We start from the raw sequence: 17824 nt of genomic DNA, 5'->3' as shown, positions 1-17824 counted from the left end.
GCCAAAACTATGAAAAAAGGTGCAACTTATAGTCCTGAAAATATGGTATGTCTCATTTCAAAACATAAGGTTTATCTACTTTGGGCGAAATAAATTATTTAACAGTTACAAATTGCAGATTCAAACATACGGAATGTGATCCTGAGCAATTGCCCTGACACCAGTTCAATGAGGTGAGTAAATGTGAAATACACACACAATCTATGCACTTTTTCGACTCTCACCACTGGTAAACAGAACATCATCATCCTTGGATCCTTGTACCGTCGATTTATAGCATTCAGCCGCCACAGACGTTTTAAAAGAGCACTGTCAAAACTTGAGCTGTTATGATGCTTTACACTTTTCCCTCTTCTGCTCGCTCTGCCTCTGAATCCCGCCCGCCTCCTATAATTATAGTGAACAAAACACTGTGTCAACACCAGCTTGTACGCTACAGCCACCACAGAGTTGATTTCTGGTCCAAACCGGATTGAGGCAGAACGGACATCAGCGACACGAAGCCAAAGCCGGCGTTTCTTCACTTTTGGAAATCGACAGCAGAGTGAAGGACGTGCCCTAAAAGTCACACGCAATTCAGTAAAAGATGTCCATTTTAGTTTTGGTTGTAATTTCCTTTATCCTGGATCGTCGTGCACTTATGTTTCACTTCACACATCACCCTCGGCTCAGTTTGAGAGCTGGTCAAAGCCATCGCCATCCAAGATTAAAGAATGTTTACTTCTTTTCTCCAGAAATCTCTCAGAAATGTTGGCAGCGGTCACCAAAGTCCAAGGTTGTTATTCTTGGCGTTCAATTAAAATACTCCTATCTTTCCAGTCTCAAAACTCCCGTCCATCATTCTTAGTCAAGCCAAATGCTGCTCACGTATTTTGAACAAATCTTTTTAAGGTTTGGAGACTTCTCGTGGTTGCTGAGCGGCATTTTTGGGAAAGCAAGGTCTAACCGAGAGATTGAGATAACAACTATGAGATAAATGTGTCCCTGTCCAAACACAAACGCTCTACAGCAAAGAGAAGAACACCACAGACTTCATGTAATTTCTCGAAAAACAAACATTGTGGAAATAAAACAAGAAATTGCGAGACACACTCCCACTTCCTAAAACCAAGAGGATACTTGAGGTGGAGTCAAAATATTGAAATTGCAACAGTATATCATTGGATTTGATTGCATTTAGTGTTTCAAAAAATACAACTTCTACTGTGAAAAGTGTGTCCATTTGCATAAAAAACATGACGCAATATTGTATTTTTTGTGGACATGATGTGATATATTGTTTTTCTTTCACAACACAAAAGGCATTGGGTTTTTATTTGTTTGTTGTTCATCTTGCCGTGTGCGTCTCAATTAAAGAGGAGATGATTCAGGCTTAAGGTGGGACCCAAGGGTGCGCCACACTGTTTATTCAAGCTTAATTGTTAAAGTGCACCCTTTAGCCACTGTCGTCATGTCTTATGTAATTGGACAGCTTTAGTTTGCGTCTGTCCTGATTACACGATATGCTCATAACATTGGATTTGCTCGACACAAAGCTCAGTGGCATTCTCTATTCGAATCTTTCCTCTACAAAAATGTGAAGAAAACCCTTTCAGAGAATCAAGGACAGAATGAAATAAGACATACCAGTTGTATATTCCTTTACAAAAAAATGTTCTCGTATTTATATGACTATATCACATAAAGGAATTAAATAAAGGGCCAAAATTCAAGGCGAACTGTGCTTTTAAAATATTTCCTACATGGAAATTGGAGTTCTTTCTGACAACTGATCTTCTCTTTATATTCAAACCGCATCAATGAGTTCAACATACCAGCTCTTTGGCTCACAATAGAGTAAAAGCCTGCTCACAGTTTTAATTCTTGGATGTCTCAATACTTGGATGACTTATTAAAGTTAATAAAGATTCAGAGCAACTTAAAAGAGGAAAGTAAACTTCAATACTAGTGTAAATGCTGTAAAAATCTAAGCTTGACTATGGATCCTGGCCTTACTGATTTTGATGAGCATCATTTTGGTGAAATCAATGGAAAGAACATTTATCCCCAGCCATCAGAACATAAAACATGTCACGGTTAAAGCCCAAACTGCGGCGTCAAGACAAAGCCTGAGGTCTGGTTCAAGTAGTAGATGATCTAATCCCGGTCAGGTTACGGCCGTTGTAGGAACATCTTGTCAGTGACATTAAAAGCTCTCATTATATAAAGGAAATCTTCTCAATCTGGTCACGTGCTGGATTCAACGTGCACATTTTCCCCTGTGACACATGTCCTTGCACAGAGCACTGAATATTCCGGGCAGATAGACAGCTATTGTTCTGAAGGTTTCATCTACTTTGGATTTGAGAAGGATTTGGAAGTTTTTGCTTGAAGGAAAAGAGCAAAGGCCAAAAAGCCCGACCGCTGCATGGAAAAGGTTAAGAAGAGCGACGGAACTGTTGGAATTTTCATTTATGTCAACTGCCTCTCAGTTCCGGTTATATCCAGAATATTTGGTTCATTTTGTTTATTCAAGGTTCTGTATCATATCTCTCCACGCTGTTACATATTATATTTGCATGGAGCTGGAGGCATATCTCCACAGAGAGCACCATGGTTATATTATGTAAGTCCTAACTCAAAGAATACAAAAATGTCAACTCGGGACACACAGTTAAAACAATTAAAAATCGTTGTTTCACTAATTTAGTCCATCAATGATTGTTTTTTTTGTTATTCTCTAATATTCATTAAACCCAAACGATTATAGTCCTTGTTGTCTAAGCACAAAGAGTAGGCTTCTTTTAACTTCCCTGGTTTCACCATTACAACATTTATATACGTATTTTGCCTCTCAAGCTCAGGTCATTTGATGTTTTCTGAAATTATTCAAGGGTTTTTAACGGGAAAAAACGTGTGAGCAACTTCAAGTGGCTGAACACAAAAGTGGAGCTGAAGAATGGAAAGATGAATCTCTAAGTGCTACTGAGGCAGAACAAGAGTCTTATGTAATGTATTAGTGTGGGTGAGCAAGAGATAAAATATACTGCAGCGGAGCCAAAACCTGTTGTTTCCCACAGTGTTTCAGTGTAAGGCAAACCAATGCAGACTTTGATAAATATGAAATATCTCTCGCTAACAACAGTTTGCAAGCAACATTTTCAACTTACAGTATTCAAATGAGCCTAGGAAAAAAGAAAGAAAAGAAAGAAAGACAGAAAAGAAAGGAAGAACAAGGAGAAGAAGAAGAACATGAAATGAATATGGAATAAGATGACATCCATGCATCATAAAAAAGGTCTGAACCAGGTCTAAAGAAAGACTATGGGTTATCAAGTGATTGTGATGAACTAAAGTACATCTCCAAATAAGAACAACAGGCCAAGTCAAGCAACTGTCAAAACAGAAAAACTAAATGAAACATGGCTTGGAACAAAAATCCACTCTAGACATTATGCCGTTCCTGATTTTTCTTTTTGCAGCAGAGCAGACAGAAACATTCCTTCATACCTCTCACTCCTGTGTTCATTTACTAAACCTGACTTTCCCCAACAGTGGAAGATGAATGTCTCATTACAGCGCAGGCACAAATACCAGCTTCAGAGGTCCTCATTAGTGTTTAAGACTGAACCACTCAATGCTTCAATTTACCTGAACGCCAGGAAATGTGGATAAGTCGCCTAATTTAAATCAATTGAGCAAAGTAAATGTAAACTAAGGCACGTCGATTGAGGTGCTGCGGATTGATTCTTCCAAATCCACCGGGCCTAAATCCTCCCGACATTTTCTAGTCGAATTCAATGGGACGGAGGCTGGACAAACGTAGCTGCAAAGTGTCATCTCTACCCATTCTGAATCTGAAAACTCCTTCCTCTCCCACCAGTCCTTGCCCGGATCCCACAGCCACAGTCAATCGGTTGAAACAAGCGAGTGCAACAAGTTTGAATTGATTTATTCTCTTGCATGTAAACTCGGGCAGAACCGGTCTGACCGTTTTAAGGGGAAAGACGATTTGATGTCTGTTTTTTAGCACAGTCCGATTTCTCCGTGCATCTTGAAATGTGCAAGAATCTTTCTCTATAACACTAGTACTAATAATAGTAGTGGTGGTAGTAGCAGTAGAGTGTAATACTTTTGATATAAATTATTGTAACGTTTGTCGTCCTTTGAGGTTTGTTTAGGGCTTTAATTAGAGACATTTGCATGGATTGGGCTTGGTTTACAATTTGTCCTGCTTATCTAGTTTAGTCTGTGCTTTGGTTAAGTGTTTTGTAATCCCTGGTCTTGCACAGGAGTAAACTCCTTCATGTATTGATAAAAATGTTTTTGATTATATCTTGTGAAATAAAACTGATCATGGAATCGTTTTCTCTCAGTTTGCCTCTTGGCAGACAGAACATGTCAGATAACGAGCCGCCTGACACGATCCGCTGTGGTTGTAAACTGACTGCGCAGCACAGATCTCAACCTGGCGGACATGCCAGATGCCTACCCGTGTCCTGGTTTGACCCCCTCCACTCGCATGACTCCATTCATTCAGCATGACCTTTCACCCCACGCATGTGTCAGAGCTGCAGTTTTAACCCTTTCGGAGTCTGGGGGGAAGTTAAGTAAAGAGGGAAACAACTTAAGAAAACACACAGGTTTTCTTAAGTAGGTTTATGACAGATCAGTTATGCTAGTACTGCTTTGGGGTGCCATGCCTGTCTTGCCTTTGTGGATAATAAGACTATGAATTCTGGAGGTGGGGGGTGGTGAGCGGCTCCCCTGACCGACCTTCAAACGAGAGCCGGTGGTGGAGGCTGGTTAGACGGAGGGGGAGCAGAGCATGTCCTAAAGCTCATGTGTAATAAGACAGCACAGGACATCATGCAGACCGACATGCTTTAGGTTTCTGGAGAATTATATTATCTTTGCAACTGATGATGATTTAGGTTTTCAGCGCAGAAAGTCGTTAAGTTAAGGGACAATGAAATCAAGATTGTAATGTGTGTATTTTAAATCTATTGCAATACTGCTAAATATTGGACTGATTGAATGAAATTAGGATTTGTGGCCATAAAATATTGTAAAACATTTAGTTTAATAATTGCAATACTCTTTTAGTAGTTTATTTTTATCGTATTTGATAAACCCAATTTTTTATTAATGCTTTATTTATTTATTGATATTATAATGTTGTTTCCTGTTGCACCCATTTCTGATTCCAGTTTTGTTTAAAAATTGTATGGTTCTGGTCAAAACATAATGGAAAATGATAATTAAACTATGTAGGTGTAAAAGTAATGGTATTTTAGTCCTTCAACATAGTTCTTGTTACAGTCGGTCTCGTTCTCATGTAAGCTGACAAAGCATTTTCCATTCATGCAACTGGTTTGTAGTGGCAATACCTGACCAAGAACAGATAAGGAAAAACACCATTTGACATTAAAAAACGAGCCACTTTAGTCCCAAACTGTCTTTTTGTTCTCTCAACTTGCTCTTTGTTCTATTTTCTGTGCAGAGGGAGATGAGTATTGACAGGTATTGAAAGCTCTTCAAGGCTGCGAAACAAAGAAGCGAAGAACAAGGGCAAATATCTGGTACGGATACACGGTGGAACGCTCCAAAAGTGCTTTCTGGGTAAACTTCAGACCGGTTGATGGTTGTTATTTTCCTTTCTGGTCTTTGCCTTGACTTGCCCGCAACACAGCGACAGTGCAGCCAACGGGGGAGTGAGGCTGTCAACGCAGTGAAGTCACTAGATTTCACCTACAATGAGCAAGTCATTAACCCTCAAATGGCACATGAAATAATTCAAGTGAGAAATTAAACTGTGTCGGTCAATGCCAGAGCAACCAACACCGAGCATTGACCAAAAATAAATAAATATTGTAGTCGAATTCCAAATTAAACCAGAACTGAGATAAGTTGAGTTAAAGGTGAACAATGTAACTTTTCTGGTGGGGTCCGAGATGATCATTGCTTTGCCTGGTATGTTCCACAGTGAAGTATTAAACTTAACTAACATGCATTTAATAAATTACAGATGCTTGAACCCCCAAAAAAGAAAAAAACAACAACTTTAAAACGTTCTACTTTCCACAGCAAATGGATGTTTCTGGCCACTTGCAAAACCAAACAACACAACGCTTGACAGGGAAATTTCAATTTGATACTCTTCCAAAACAGTTCAGCCTTACTCGATGCCTCAATTGAAAACTCCCTTACTAAAAACAAAACGAACAACTGTTGCTATAAAACTATGGGTGCAGCCAAATTGAACCATAAGCGGCGACAACACACAGTAGTCGTAGTTAGCGGTTGCAAACAGAAACGCTCGGCTGAGGTAATGAAGACGGGGGGGGCAGACGTCTAAAGGTCACGGGAACAACAGAATAGCCTTGGCAAAGATGACTCAAGTGTTTAAGGTTATGCAATCTTACGAGCAGCTGTGTAACGTCAACGCACAGCTTGTTACGGTGGTGCCAAGGAATAGACAATACAGGATTCAGAGTTAAGAGCCGCGGCGGAGGACAGATACGGCGTGTTTACATAGCACTAGCACGCACTCCGGTCTGATCGTGAGTCCCGCGAGACCGCCCGGTATCATACATGACCAGTGGCACATGAAGTTTAAGTTTAAGCTTAAAAAAAAAGCAGAAGGTGTCAGGTCACAGGTGGGTACTTTAAATCAGAAAGAGCACGTGTAAAAGACAAAACGCTAACACATACAGAGGGAATATCTTACAACTTTGGACAGCTAGATAGATAGATAGATAGATGGATGGATGGATGGATAGATGGATAGATCATTAGGGAAAGAGTATACTTTACATTAGGGATGGGACAATATCCGGTCAGGTATAACGCAGTGAAGATGATCCTCCCGACACTATTGACAGAGCTCTTATTTCAATGGGTCAGTGGAAAAAAGGGGGCTCATCACAGGCTTGTGTTCATGCGTAGCTTTTTTTTGGTCAAACATATACAGTGCAACTATCGCCTCACACGAACGCTAATGTAAATAACCAGAAAGAACTAGTCGGACATCCATTTCCGTCCTTGTACTGTGCCTAACCCAGTTTCAACCACTAATCACGATCACTGTAAGCTTCTTAATTTACCAATATGTATCACAAAAGCAACAAAAATCACCTATACCAACTTTTGTTCCCATGTTTTTGTTCAGTGTACCATGGAGCAGCTGGTGGTATACTGTCATACCGAAGGATTTTGATCATACAAATTACACACAAATGAACAAAAACATGACTAATATATATACTTTGTTAATATACACATGCCAACTTCATTAGTCATTACCAAAAAATATAATCCAGACAGGTCTATGTCACTCTAACTTGGATAAATCTCTGCAAGCTATGATTATTACACATTTTAAAGTCTTTCTTAATTGTAACATATAAAAACGTATATATTTAGCACATACAGCCCTAAAATGTCAGATATCCCAAGGGTATTTTCATGCCGAGTAACCAATTAATGTGTAAGATCAACAAAGGCGCTGCCTCCACTTCCAAGCCAGCTCTCGTCCCTGTTATATAATCTTGTATCCGAGCAGCGGCCCAGGCTCCTCATGCATTTGCCCTAAAGAACAGTACATACCTGCTTAGTATGGGGCATTGTGTAATCTGTGTCTGTGCATAAAAATATATGAAGCAATAGAAGCAAAAGCCCCCTCTGGATATACATTCAACTCACTGTATTAGGAATAGCTAACTGAGAAATGTGTACTAATAGAGCACCAAATGTTTTACAAATTATAAATTCTTTGAATACTGTCCATTAATAACTTTTACTCCTTGTTCTGTCCCTCTCCAAAAGCATATTGAAAGCATATGAAGGAAGAAGCAAAGCCAAACATGTGGTCAGTAGACTATTACGCATGCACAATATTCATATCCGATCCACTGTACACTCAGCACCACAGGCTGAATTCTACTTCAAGCCTAAGCTAAAAAAAATCAACTTTCTGCAAAGCATTTACTGTGTAACAACAAAAGATGAACTAAGTGTCAGGAATTATGTTAATAACAGTCTCACATACAGGTGAAGGTCAGGTGATAACAGTCTCACATACAGGTGATGGTCAGGTGATAACAGTCTCACATACAGGTGATGGTCAGGTGATAACAGTCTCACATACAGGTGATGGTCAGGTGATAACAGTCTCACATACAGGTGAAGGTCAGGTGATAACAGTCTCACATACAGGTGATGGTCAGGTGATAACAGTCTCACATACAGGTGATGGTCAGGTGATAACAGTCTCACATACAGGTGATGGTCAGGTGATGACAGTCTCACATACAGGTGATGGTCAGGTGATAACAGTCTCACATACAGGTGATGGTCAGGTGATGACAGTCTCACATACAGGTGATGGTCAGGTGATGACAGTCTCACATACAGGTGATGGTCAGGTGATGACAGTCTCACATACAGGTGATGGTCAGGTGATAACAGTCTCACATACAGGTGATGGTCAGGTGATAACAGTCTCACATACAGGTGATAACAGTCAGGTGATAACAGTCAAACGTACAGGTGATGGTCAGGTGATAACAGTCTCACATACAGGTGATGTCAGGTGATAACAGTCTCACATACAGGTGATGGTTAGGTGATAACAGTCTCACATACAGGTGATGGTCAGGTGATAACAGTCTCACATACAGGTGATGGTCAGGTGATGACAGTCTCACATACAGGTGATGGTCAGGTGATAACAGTCTCACATACAGGTGATGGTCAGGTGATGACAGTCTCACATACAGGTGATGGTCAGGTGATGACAGTCTCACATACAGGTGATGGTCAGGTGATGACAGTCTCACATACAGGTGATGGTCAGGTGATAACAGTCTCACATACAGGTGATGGTCAGGTGATAACAGTCTCACATACAGGTGATAACAGTCAGGTGATAACAGTCAAACGTACAGGTGATGGTCAGGTGATAACAGTCTCACATACAGGTGATGTCAGGTGATAACAGTCTCACATACAGGTGATGGTTAGGTGATAACAGTCTCACATACAGGTGATGGTCAGGTGATAACAGTCTCACATACAGGTGATGGTTAGGTGATAACAGTCTCACATACAGGTGATGGTTAGGTGATAACAGTCTCACATACAGGTGATGGTCAGGTGATAACAGTCTCACATACAGGTGATGGTCAGGTGATAACAGTCTCACATACAGGTGATGGTCAGGTGATAACAGTCTCACATACAGGTGATGGTCAGGTGATGCTCAGGTGATAACAGTCTCACATACAGGTGATGGTCAGGTGATGGTCAGGTGAAAACAGTCTCACATACAGGTGATAACAGTCAGGTGATAACAGTCAAACGTACAGGTGATGGTCAGGTGATAACAGTCTCACATACAGGTGATGGTTAGGTGATAACAGTCTCACATACAGGTGATGGTCAGGTGATAACAGTCTCACATACAGGTGATGGTCAGGTGATAACAGTCTCACATACAGGTGATGGTCAGGTGATAACAGTCTCACATACAGGTGATGGTCAGGTGATGCTCAGGTGATAACAGTCTCACATACAGGTGATAACAGTCAGGTGATAACAGTCTCACATACAGGTGATGGTCAGGTGATAACAGTCTCACATACAGGTGATGGTCAGGTGATAACAGTCTCACATACAGGTGATGGTCAGGTGATAACAGTCTCACATACAGGTGATGGTCAGGTGATGGTCAGGTGATAACAGTCTCACATACAGGTGATGGTCAGGTGATGGTCAGGTGATAACAGTCTCACATACAGGTGATAACAGTCAGGTGATAACAGTCAAACGTACAGGTGATGGTCAGGTGATAACAGTCTCACATACAGGTGATGGTTAGGTGATAACAGTCTCACATACAGGTGATGGTCAGGTGATAACAGTCTCACATACAGGTGATGGTCAGGTGATAACAGTCTCACATACAGGTGATGGTCAGGTGATAACAGTCTCACATACAGGTGATGGTCAGGTGATGCTCAGGTGATAACAGTCTCACATACAGGTGATAACAGTCAGGTGATAACAGTCAAACGTACAGGTGATGGTCAGGTGATAACAGTCTCACATACAGGTGATGGTCAGGTGATAACAGTCTCACATACAGGTGATGGTCAGGTGATAACAGTCTCACATACAGGTGATAACAGTCAGGTGATAACAGTCAAACGTACAGGTGATGGTCAGGTGATAACAGTCTCACATACAGGTGATGTCAGGTGATAACAGTCTCACATACAGGTGATGGTCAGGTGATAACAGTCTCACATACAGGTGATGGTCAGGTGATAACAGTCTCACATACAGGTGATGGTCAGGTGATGGTCAGGTGATAACAGTCTCACATACAGGTGATAACAGTCAGGTGATAACAGTCTCACATACAGGTGATGTCAGGTGATAACAGTCTCACATACAGGTGATGGTTAGGTGATAACAGTCTCACATACAGGTGATGGTCAGGTGATAACAGTCTCACATACAGGTGATGGTCAGGTGATAACAGTCTCACATACAGGTGATGGTCATGTGATAACAGTCTCACATACAGGTGATGGTCAGGTGACAGTCAGTACCTGTTCCTGGGCACTGGGATGTGGCAGGAGTGTGGCTGTCTTTCTGTTGGGCTTTTTCCTTGCCCCTGGTTCACTGGGTTCCTGATGTCCAAGTGCATGAGTCCTCCTGGCACCAGCCCATTGACCCCTGGGCAGTGAGGGGGCCTGAGACCCTCTATCGAACCAGAATCGTTTTGGTCCCCCTGGCCCATCTAAAAAGTAATGGCAACATCAGCATCAACATGAACAACCAATGAATTTTCCCCATGTGGGACAATAAAGGAATATCTTATCTTAACATATGCACAGCTTGTTGTTGTTGTTGTTGTTGTTGTTATTGTTATTATACACATATTTCGTTCCTCCAAAGAAAAGGCTTGTGGTTACTGGTAGCACTGTTGTTATTGTGACCAACAGTAGTATTTGATGAAGTTAGTAGTGTACACACAAAGTTAGGTGGAGAGAGCACCCTTATGGGGGTGTGCCACAGCAGAGGCTCGCGCCGTGGCTCCGCCCCGGCCATGTGGGGGAGGGGTAGTGTTAATAGTTTGAAGTCCCTGCCCCCCTTTTCTGTAAACTTTGTACACACAGCCCTGCACAGCCTGCCGGTGGCGACACGCCGCCATTAAACGCCGTTTGTTCACAACGTAGCTCATTCGTAGCACATTCGGTTTTGACAGGGTCGCCGGCGGTATATGTAGATTAGTCCAAAAGTGAACCAGAGGCGAGCACATTACATTAAAAACACGTAAAGCACCAAAGTTACCGCAAGTCTTCAACGTTTGTGGCGTTGCAAAAGCGGCGCATTCGTCAGCGGCATCCGTTAAAACGTAATAACGGACAATAAAGCGGCGAAAGTGATTATTACGCAGCGTAATGACAGCGTTACGTTCCCGGCGCAGAAGCTGTTGTTGACTTTGCCGGTTTAGGAAACGCGCACATAGAATAGCGGAGCCGCAAAGACAGTTTTACCTTCTCCGTGTCGTGCAATAACCGTCCTCCCGAAGACTGCCCTTTCCCTTTTGAAGAAGTGTGCTCGCTTTTGCCCTCGGACGCGGAATCCAATACAAACGTGTACAGGACGGAGCCGTGGCCGTACGGCGTGGGACCGTGTTTATCCGGAGTGTGGCGGAGCACGGAGCGGCCTGTCCGGCAGCTGTAGTCTACCACACCGACCCTTGACTTGTCCATCATGTATCTGGAGTCCATGTTGAGACAGCGCGAGTGATTAAAGAAATAAAACCAGCTTTTCGAGGGTTTTAGTGCAAACTGCCGGGATTAGATGCATTTATGAAGATTGTCGCGAGTAGCTGTAAATTGTCTTGGCTCCAAACTAGTCTACATCTGAAGTGTTCAGCCTCCACCACCACCACCACCACCACCCAGGACATCCAAAAGCCGCCCGGTCAGAAGGATAAAAGATTGTTTTGCCTCTTTCCTCCAAAAGAATACCACGCCCCCTCCGGAGCGCTCCCATTGGTCCGGCGCGTGCATAAACGCTGCATTTTGGCACGTGTCCACGGCAAGGCGCATCTTGATTGGCTAAAGTACCTCTGTCAATCAACAGTTTGCGCCAATGTGAGCGTTCAGAGGAACGGGAGAAAAAGAGGGGCTTGTCTTTCACTCACCGGCCGGTGTTTGTGGCAGCTGCAGACGCGCACTTAATAGGCTGTGTGCAGGCTTCGTGCGCACTTTACAGGCTGTGTGCAGGCTTCGTGCGCACTTTACAGGCTGTGTGCAGGCTTCAAGTGCACTTTACAGATTGTGTGCAGGCTTCGTGCGCACTTTACAGGCTGTGTGCAGAATTCGTGTGCACTTTACAGACTGTGTGCAGGCTTTGTGTGCACTTTAAAGACTGTGTGATTAGATCCAGACATTCTTTTGTTATTTGAATTTGTTGTAATCTGACCAAGATTGGGCAGAGGACATGACACTTTATTAGAAAAGTAAAAACTCACTTTATTATTTTATGAAGATTAATATAAAACATTACAATCTTTGCATATTTGCACTGTCACACTATATGTTCTATATTTATTCTTTTGAAGTAAACCCTGTGCTTCATAAACATACAACATTGGCTACAGCTGTCACAGCAGAACTGGCCCATAAAAAGACTATGAACAAACAGCTTCTGTAGGCTATCTGCATGGAAAGCATGACAACGTTTTGCATCCACAAAGTACAATGTGTCTGTGATAACCTTCTGTAGAACAAATATACTGTTTACTGTATGTTACATTGAACAACATTAGAACAGCAACAGAATATTTTACACATTTACATCATCATACTGCTTCATATTTGTGCAAGAAACATCTGTCGTTATCAGTGCAGAGCAAAACATATTAAACATTTTCTGGAAAGTGTGACACAAAGTGAGACCAATGATACGTACTGTATCTATAACTCAGTAGAGCGTGTTCAATTCTTTTTATCAGGCAGTAGTTGAGCTGTAGGTGAATGGTTGACTATGGGATTGGCCCAGTGTGTCTGCTCCTAACTTCAGCACCCGTATGACCCCTTACGTCCACCGGCTGGACATCAAAGGGCATTCTGCACCAGGAGTGAGGGAGAGGCAGGCCACAGAGGATGGAAGATGAACACCCAATGAGGAGTCATGTGTGACTTTTCCCCAAACTGTTATGGTTACTTATAGCTTTTACAGTTAAAGAAACTCCTTCAGCCATCGCATTTATCCACCTATGGCCCATTTGCTGCTGAGAATATGCTTGCATACAATCTTCATATCTCATAGCTTTGCATTACATGGCAAAAGAGTACAACTCAAAAAATACATTATAACAAGATCAGTTAAATACAACATTGTTTTTTTCTTCATATATTAAAGCATGCACTTTTTGATCAAGCAAAATTGCACAAACAACATATTGTTCCCATGGCAGTGGCATGAGCTCTTTAACAAAACAAAAAAATCTGCAAACTGAGAAACAGTGCATTAAACTACAGTGTGCATTATTTTATAAATACTTTGTTACGTAGGTGACTGGCCTTTTCAAAACCCGTTTTCTTTGTACATGGTGATTTGACTTAGACTCACAGATGTGTTTTTGTTAAGCCTCAATCTATTATTCCCCAAAACTCTACTTAAACAACTTCAGACAGATATTGTTTGTCATTGAGAAAATAATGTTGTATAGACTGAAAACTAAGTGAGGATTTTGTGCACCCAAAGGTCACTTGCTGTCAATTACATTGTCTACAGCTTTATTTTACTTGGACGGCAAAGCTCTGGTTCAGAGACCGACCTCAAGAACAAGTCCAAATCCATCTGGAAACGCCACTAGCAGTTAGCACAACATGTCCTGCAACTGTTTAATGCAATATTGCAATATCTGTAAAGATATAATTATGTGCAGCAAACCAGATAAATCAGTGCATTATAAATTGTTTTAGAATAATTCTGTTCTTTGGAAGTATTTTACTGCTTATCTGAAGATTAAAGTCGATGTTTCCTTTTGAAAAATTATATTAATGAAGAAATGTGAGAACGACCCTCTGGTCCATGTGTTATTTGTTAAGTCTTGTGCCTTTGTTCAAAGTGCCAATGGATGTGCTTTTATGAATTATTTATAAATACATGATATGAACAAATCAAAGAAACCGTGGATAAGTTACATATTACGGGACACGTAAAATGGGGACAATAATCTTGAATAACCCCTATATTTTACAGGTATTTTAGACCGTTTTGTGAACGAAGGCTGTCAAAGAGGTCAACAGGCCTGTCCCGTGTTTGTTTAGTTTAAGTTAAGAACCACAAATCTGTGTCATCAGCTGGGTATATTACATAAGTTTCCACAAGAATAACAATACACGTGTGCTTGTTTGTGTGGGTTACAAAGGTGTGCTTTTTGCTGCTAATGTAGTCAGTGTCATTTTTACCGTCCATTACAATTCACTGTGTGTCGTGTCTTGCACATTTGCATGCACATTTTTGATTGACTTCATATTTTTCTCATGTTCACACGATAAACCCTTTAAGAGCAGTGTTCATATAAAAATAAAAATATTATGGAAAATGGTGCACACACAAGTATCACACAGCAAGTAACATATATATTTCTATTTTCATTTTTTTAATCTTTGTTTTGCTATATTTTTTGTTAAATTTTTGGTCCACACATGGGTTGATCTACGCTGCCGCTGAAAGACAGACCAAAGAGGAGACGTCCGAACCTGGATTAGACCCTGTTTGTACCTGATGTCAATGCAAATGGATCTTCATATAGTTTATCTGGGTCTTAAATCTTATGTACAGTAAACAGAGATGTCCCTCCCTCCCTTGGATCTGTACTTTTAACCCATGGCTTGTTCTTCTCTGTGTCCTTCAGCTACAGCCCGGTCACGTACATCTCCATGCCGTCATTGAAGGTGAAGATGGTGGTGGTGCTGGCGCTGTTGGCCCCCGCTTTCACGTCGCTGATGCTCTCGTAGAAGTGTTCCCCGCCGGGCAGGCCTCTTACGGGCAGAGAGGACGGTCCAGAGCCCTGAGTTGGAGCGGCTGCTGGCAGGGCGGCCTGTTGCGGTTGCTGCTGCTGCTGTTTCTTCCTCTTCAGCGTGGCACTACCCCCCGGCGAGCTATTATTGTTGCCGGCCTGCTCACGTTTCCGGTGGCTGTCGATGGTGGCGTACGACGGATCGGATTCGGCCGGCGCACATGTGGCCCAGGAGCCGACCGGTTCGTAGCAGGGCTCTTCCTGGGACCGCGCCTGCAGCTGCACCGCTTTGCCTTTCCCTCTGCCCCCGCCGAACGAGCGCGGGAGGGTTTTAGCACCATTGTTTTCCATTGGAGGCTTCTTTCTCTGGTTTTTACACACAATGGAGTAGGTCTCTGCAATCTGAGCACAGACAGAGGGAGAATTAGTAGTCAAATAATGTCACAGAACTAGAGTGCCAGATATCACATATTATTATCGAGGCGCAGTACACAACAACTTCAATTATTCATTTGTGCACTTATTGTTGGTAAAGGCAAATCAATGCCAGTCAATATGTCACTTGGGTGGGGTCAAATCTGGGACACACATGGTCAGTTTGTATCAAAACAAACATGGCAGGACAAAATAGAGGAAAAACATATCACAGGGACCGAAAAACCTCTAATTTCTGCAGAATCAATGAGCGAGGCACAAAATTCTGTAAATCTGAGGTGAAAGAAGTTTGATTTTGTTCTACATAACTGATAGATGATCAATGAACTCTTCTGTTTCACATGCGCAGAGGAAATAAACAAATCTCATTGCACGGTACTCTCCGAGTTTGACTCGAGGTGTGACAGAGGGCGTGGTAACCAGGCTCACTCTTGGAAGAACTTTGCAGAAGTGTGAATTCTGGATCCCACGCAAGCGAATTACAGCCACACAGATTACTAAGGCTCAAGATTGCACCAACAACAACCTCGCCGAGAAGTAGAAGTGCAAACCAGTTTAGCTCTAAAATAGTTCTGTCAAGAAGTATTTGTCAATAAGCTGATATGAGTCATAAAATACTGGCATAAAACTTGCATGATAATTTGACGAATGCAATATATGTAGAACTTAATATGCAAGTACAAAAATAGTGAAAATGGATCCTTTGACAACACGAATGCAGCTAATTTTAACTGGGAAGAAGAGTGCCGGTCTGTTGGGTGTGGGCGTGCTCACAGTAGTTTGCGTATGTGTTGACTGTGTGCTGTAACCTGACCTATATTGATGGGAGGGTAAACTGTGTTATCACTCTGCTGAAGTCTAGGCTGCTCACTCAGTGGATAGACCAGTTAAAGTTTTACCACAACTGCTCTGGTGTGAAGGCTTGGACAACAGCCAAGGCACTTGCAAATGCTGTTCCCCTGTTTTTATTAGTGGACTTTGCTCAACTCCCATTTACTTTAAGTGAGGAATGTATTTGGTTTTGTGAATGCAACTGCTTTTTCTTTAGCGTGAGCGTTCACAAGCAAAAAAGAAAGACTTTTTGTACTTCAAATCATCTCCTGGTCTAACAAGGACTAAAGGGGCAGAACAAACTGAGACAAGCAAGCTAAATCCTGGTTGAAAATGTAAATAAATCCGAATCAGACTAAAACCGCACTGATCTGCACGGATGTGACACTCTCAACTGCAAGGCGTGTGCAGGAGGTGATAGACAGAAGCGGCGTTGTGGCCTTTTCTGTGTCAAAATTCCACATGCACAAAACAAGAGCGAAGGATTGTGGGATATGCTCGTGTTTACTCTAAGTGTTGACACCCAGACCGCTAAACTCCTTCGAGCATAGATTACAGATCCGCAGTACAAGTGAAAGGAGCGGTGCAAAAACTGCCGTGAAACTGTAGGTGAGTGGAAAGTGCAAGCAACACAAAGACATTTATTTTGGTATTAATATATAAACTAGTACAGGAATATTTTGTGTATTTTCAATGTTTTGATATCACTTACTTACTTTTCATAGCTCTAAAACCATGCAGCAATTTATTCTTCTGAACTTTTTTACAACGTGCGCCTGTCTGATCACTTTGGTTTGTGTTTGGTAAATGTTTTTCATCAAGTTCATACTGTATGTGTTTTTGTGCAAGCAGAATTTGCAAAAGCACACAGCAGAGGAAGGAAGTCACAAGATGACGGGGATTTCAAAACTGAGCTGCAGCTGTTGAGGAAGCCAGGGTTTTGTATGTTTTCTTTTCTCCTTCCTTTCACTGCCTTTCTGATACATTTTCTGCAACTCTGGATGGCTGAAAGCATGATTTAATACTCGCAGGCAATGATTATTATCCGTGCAAACACAATCGCGTATGTGTATGCGTGCTTTCCACTTGATGAATAGTGTCTATGCCATACGTTTCCCAAGTGTCTGCATGAAGTTCATATTCATGCGACTGGAGTGAATGTGATTGGTCAAAGAGGGCAGCTCCCCCTAAAAGCCACAATGGGAGGAGAAAAGAAGGCACAAGAGGGAGAGGTGGGGTTTGGAAGTGGAAAAACTGGACAAAACTGACAAACCCCAGACGTGAAAAGTAAATGTGGAAAAACAAATAGTTGAACGGAAAATGCAAAGAATTTAAAAGAAATCTTGAACGCCAAGAAACATAATTAAAGGACTGAGATACTACCTGTTATGTGTATTTAAAAATGTATAGACAGTAATGAGAAGTATTTAACTCAAAGCCAAATTAGAAGAAACATAACTTCTTAATAGTAGGATATGGTTATATTAATTATTTATAATTTTTATTTATAATTAAATAATTCAA

At 41.7% G+C, this 17824-nt stretch overlaps 2 protein-coding genes across 3 annotated transcripts in view; both read right to left on the bottom strand.

The window, feature by feature from the left end:
* The window catches only part of slc2a4rg (SLC2A4 regulator), a 32867-nt gene extending 20880 nt beyond the window's left edge, over window positions 1-11987 (bottom strand). For both annotated transcript variants that reach the window (XM_072449761.1, XM_072449762.1), the window contains exons 1-2: window positions 11547-11987; window positions 10596-10786 (exon numbers count right to left, since the gene is read on the bottom strand). In XM_072449761.1, coding sequence (XP_072305862.1) covers window positions 10596-10786; window positions 11547-11783 — 428 coding nt within the window. In that variant the 5' untranslated portion in view covers window positions 11784-11987. The remainder of the gene's footprint in view (window positions 1-10595; window positions 10787-11546) is intronic.
* Window positions 11988-12508: 521 nt separating this feature from the next.
* Window positions 12509-17824, bottom strand: part of LOC140363282 (uncharacterized) — a 30163-nt gene continuing 24847 nt past the window's right edge. Inside the window, exon 9 of the mRNA XM_072449760.1 lies at window positions 12509-15436. Within this exon, the coding sequence (XP_072305861.1) occupies window positions 14930-15436 (507 nt within the window). The 3' untranslated portion in view covers window positions 12509-14929. The remainder of the gene's footprint in view (window positions 15437-17824) is intronic.

The sequence above is a fragment of the Eucyclogobius newberryi genome, unplaced genomic scaffold (assembly GCF_026437365.1).
Source record: "Eucyclogobius newberryi isolate DKJ021-1_F unplaced genomic scaffold, fEucNew1.0.hap1 SCAF_17, whole genome shotgun sequence".
NCBI classification, from domain to species: Eukaryota; Metazoa; Chordata; class Actinopteri; order Gobiiformes; family Gobiidae; genus Eucyclogobius; species Eucyclogobius newberryi.
This window is presented reverse-complemented; position numbering and strand designations above follow the sequence as displayed.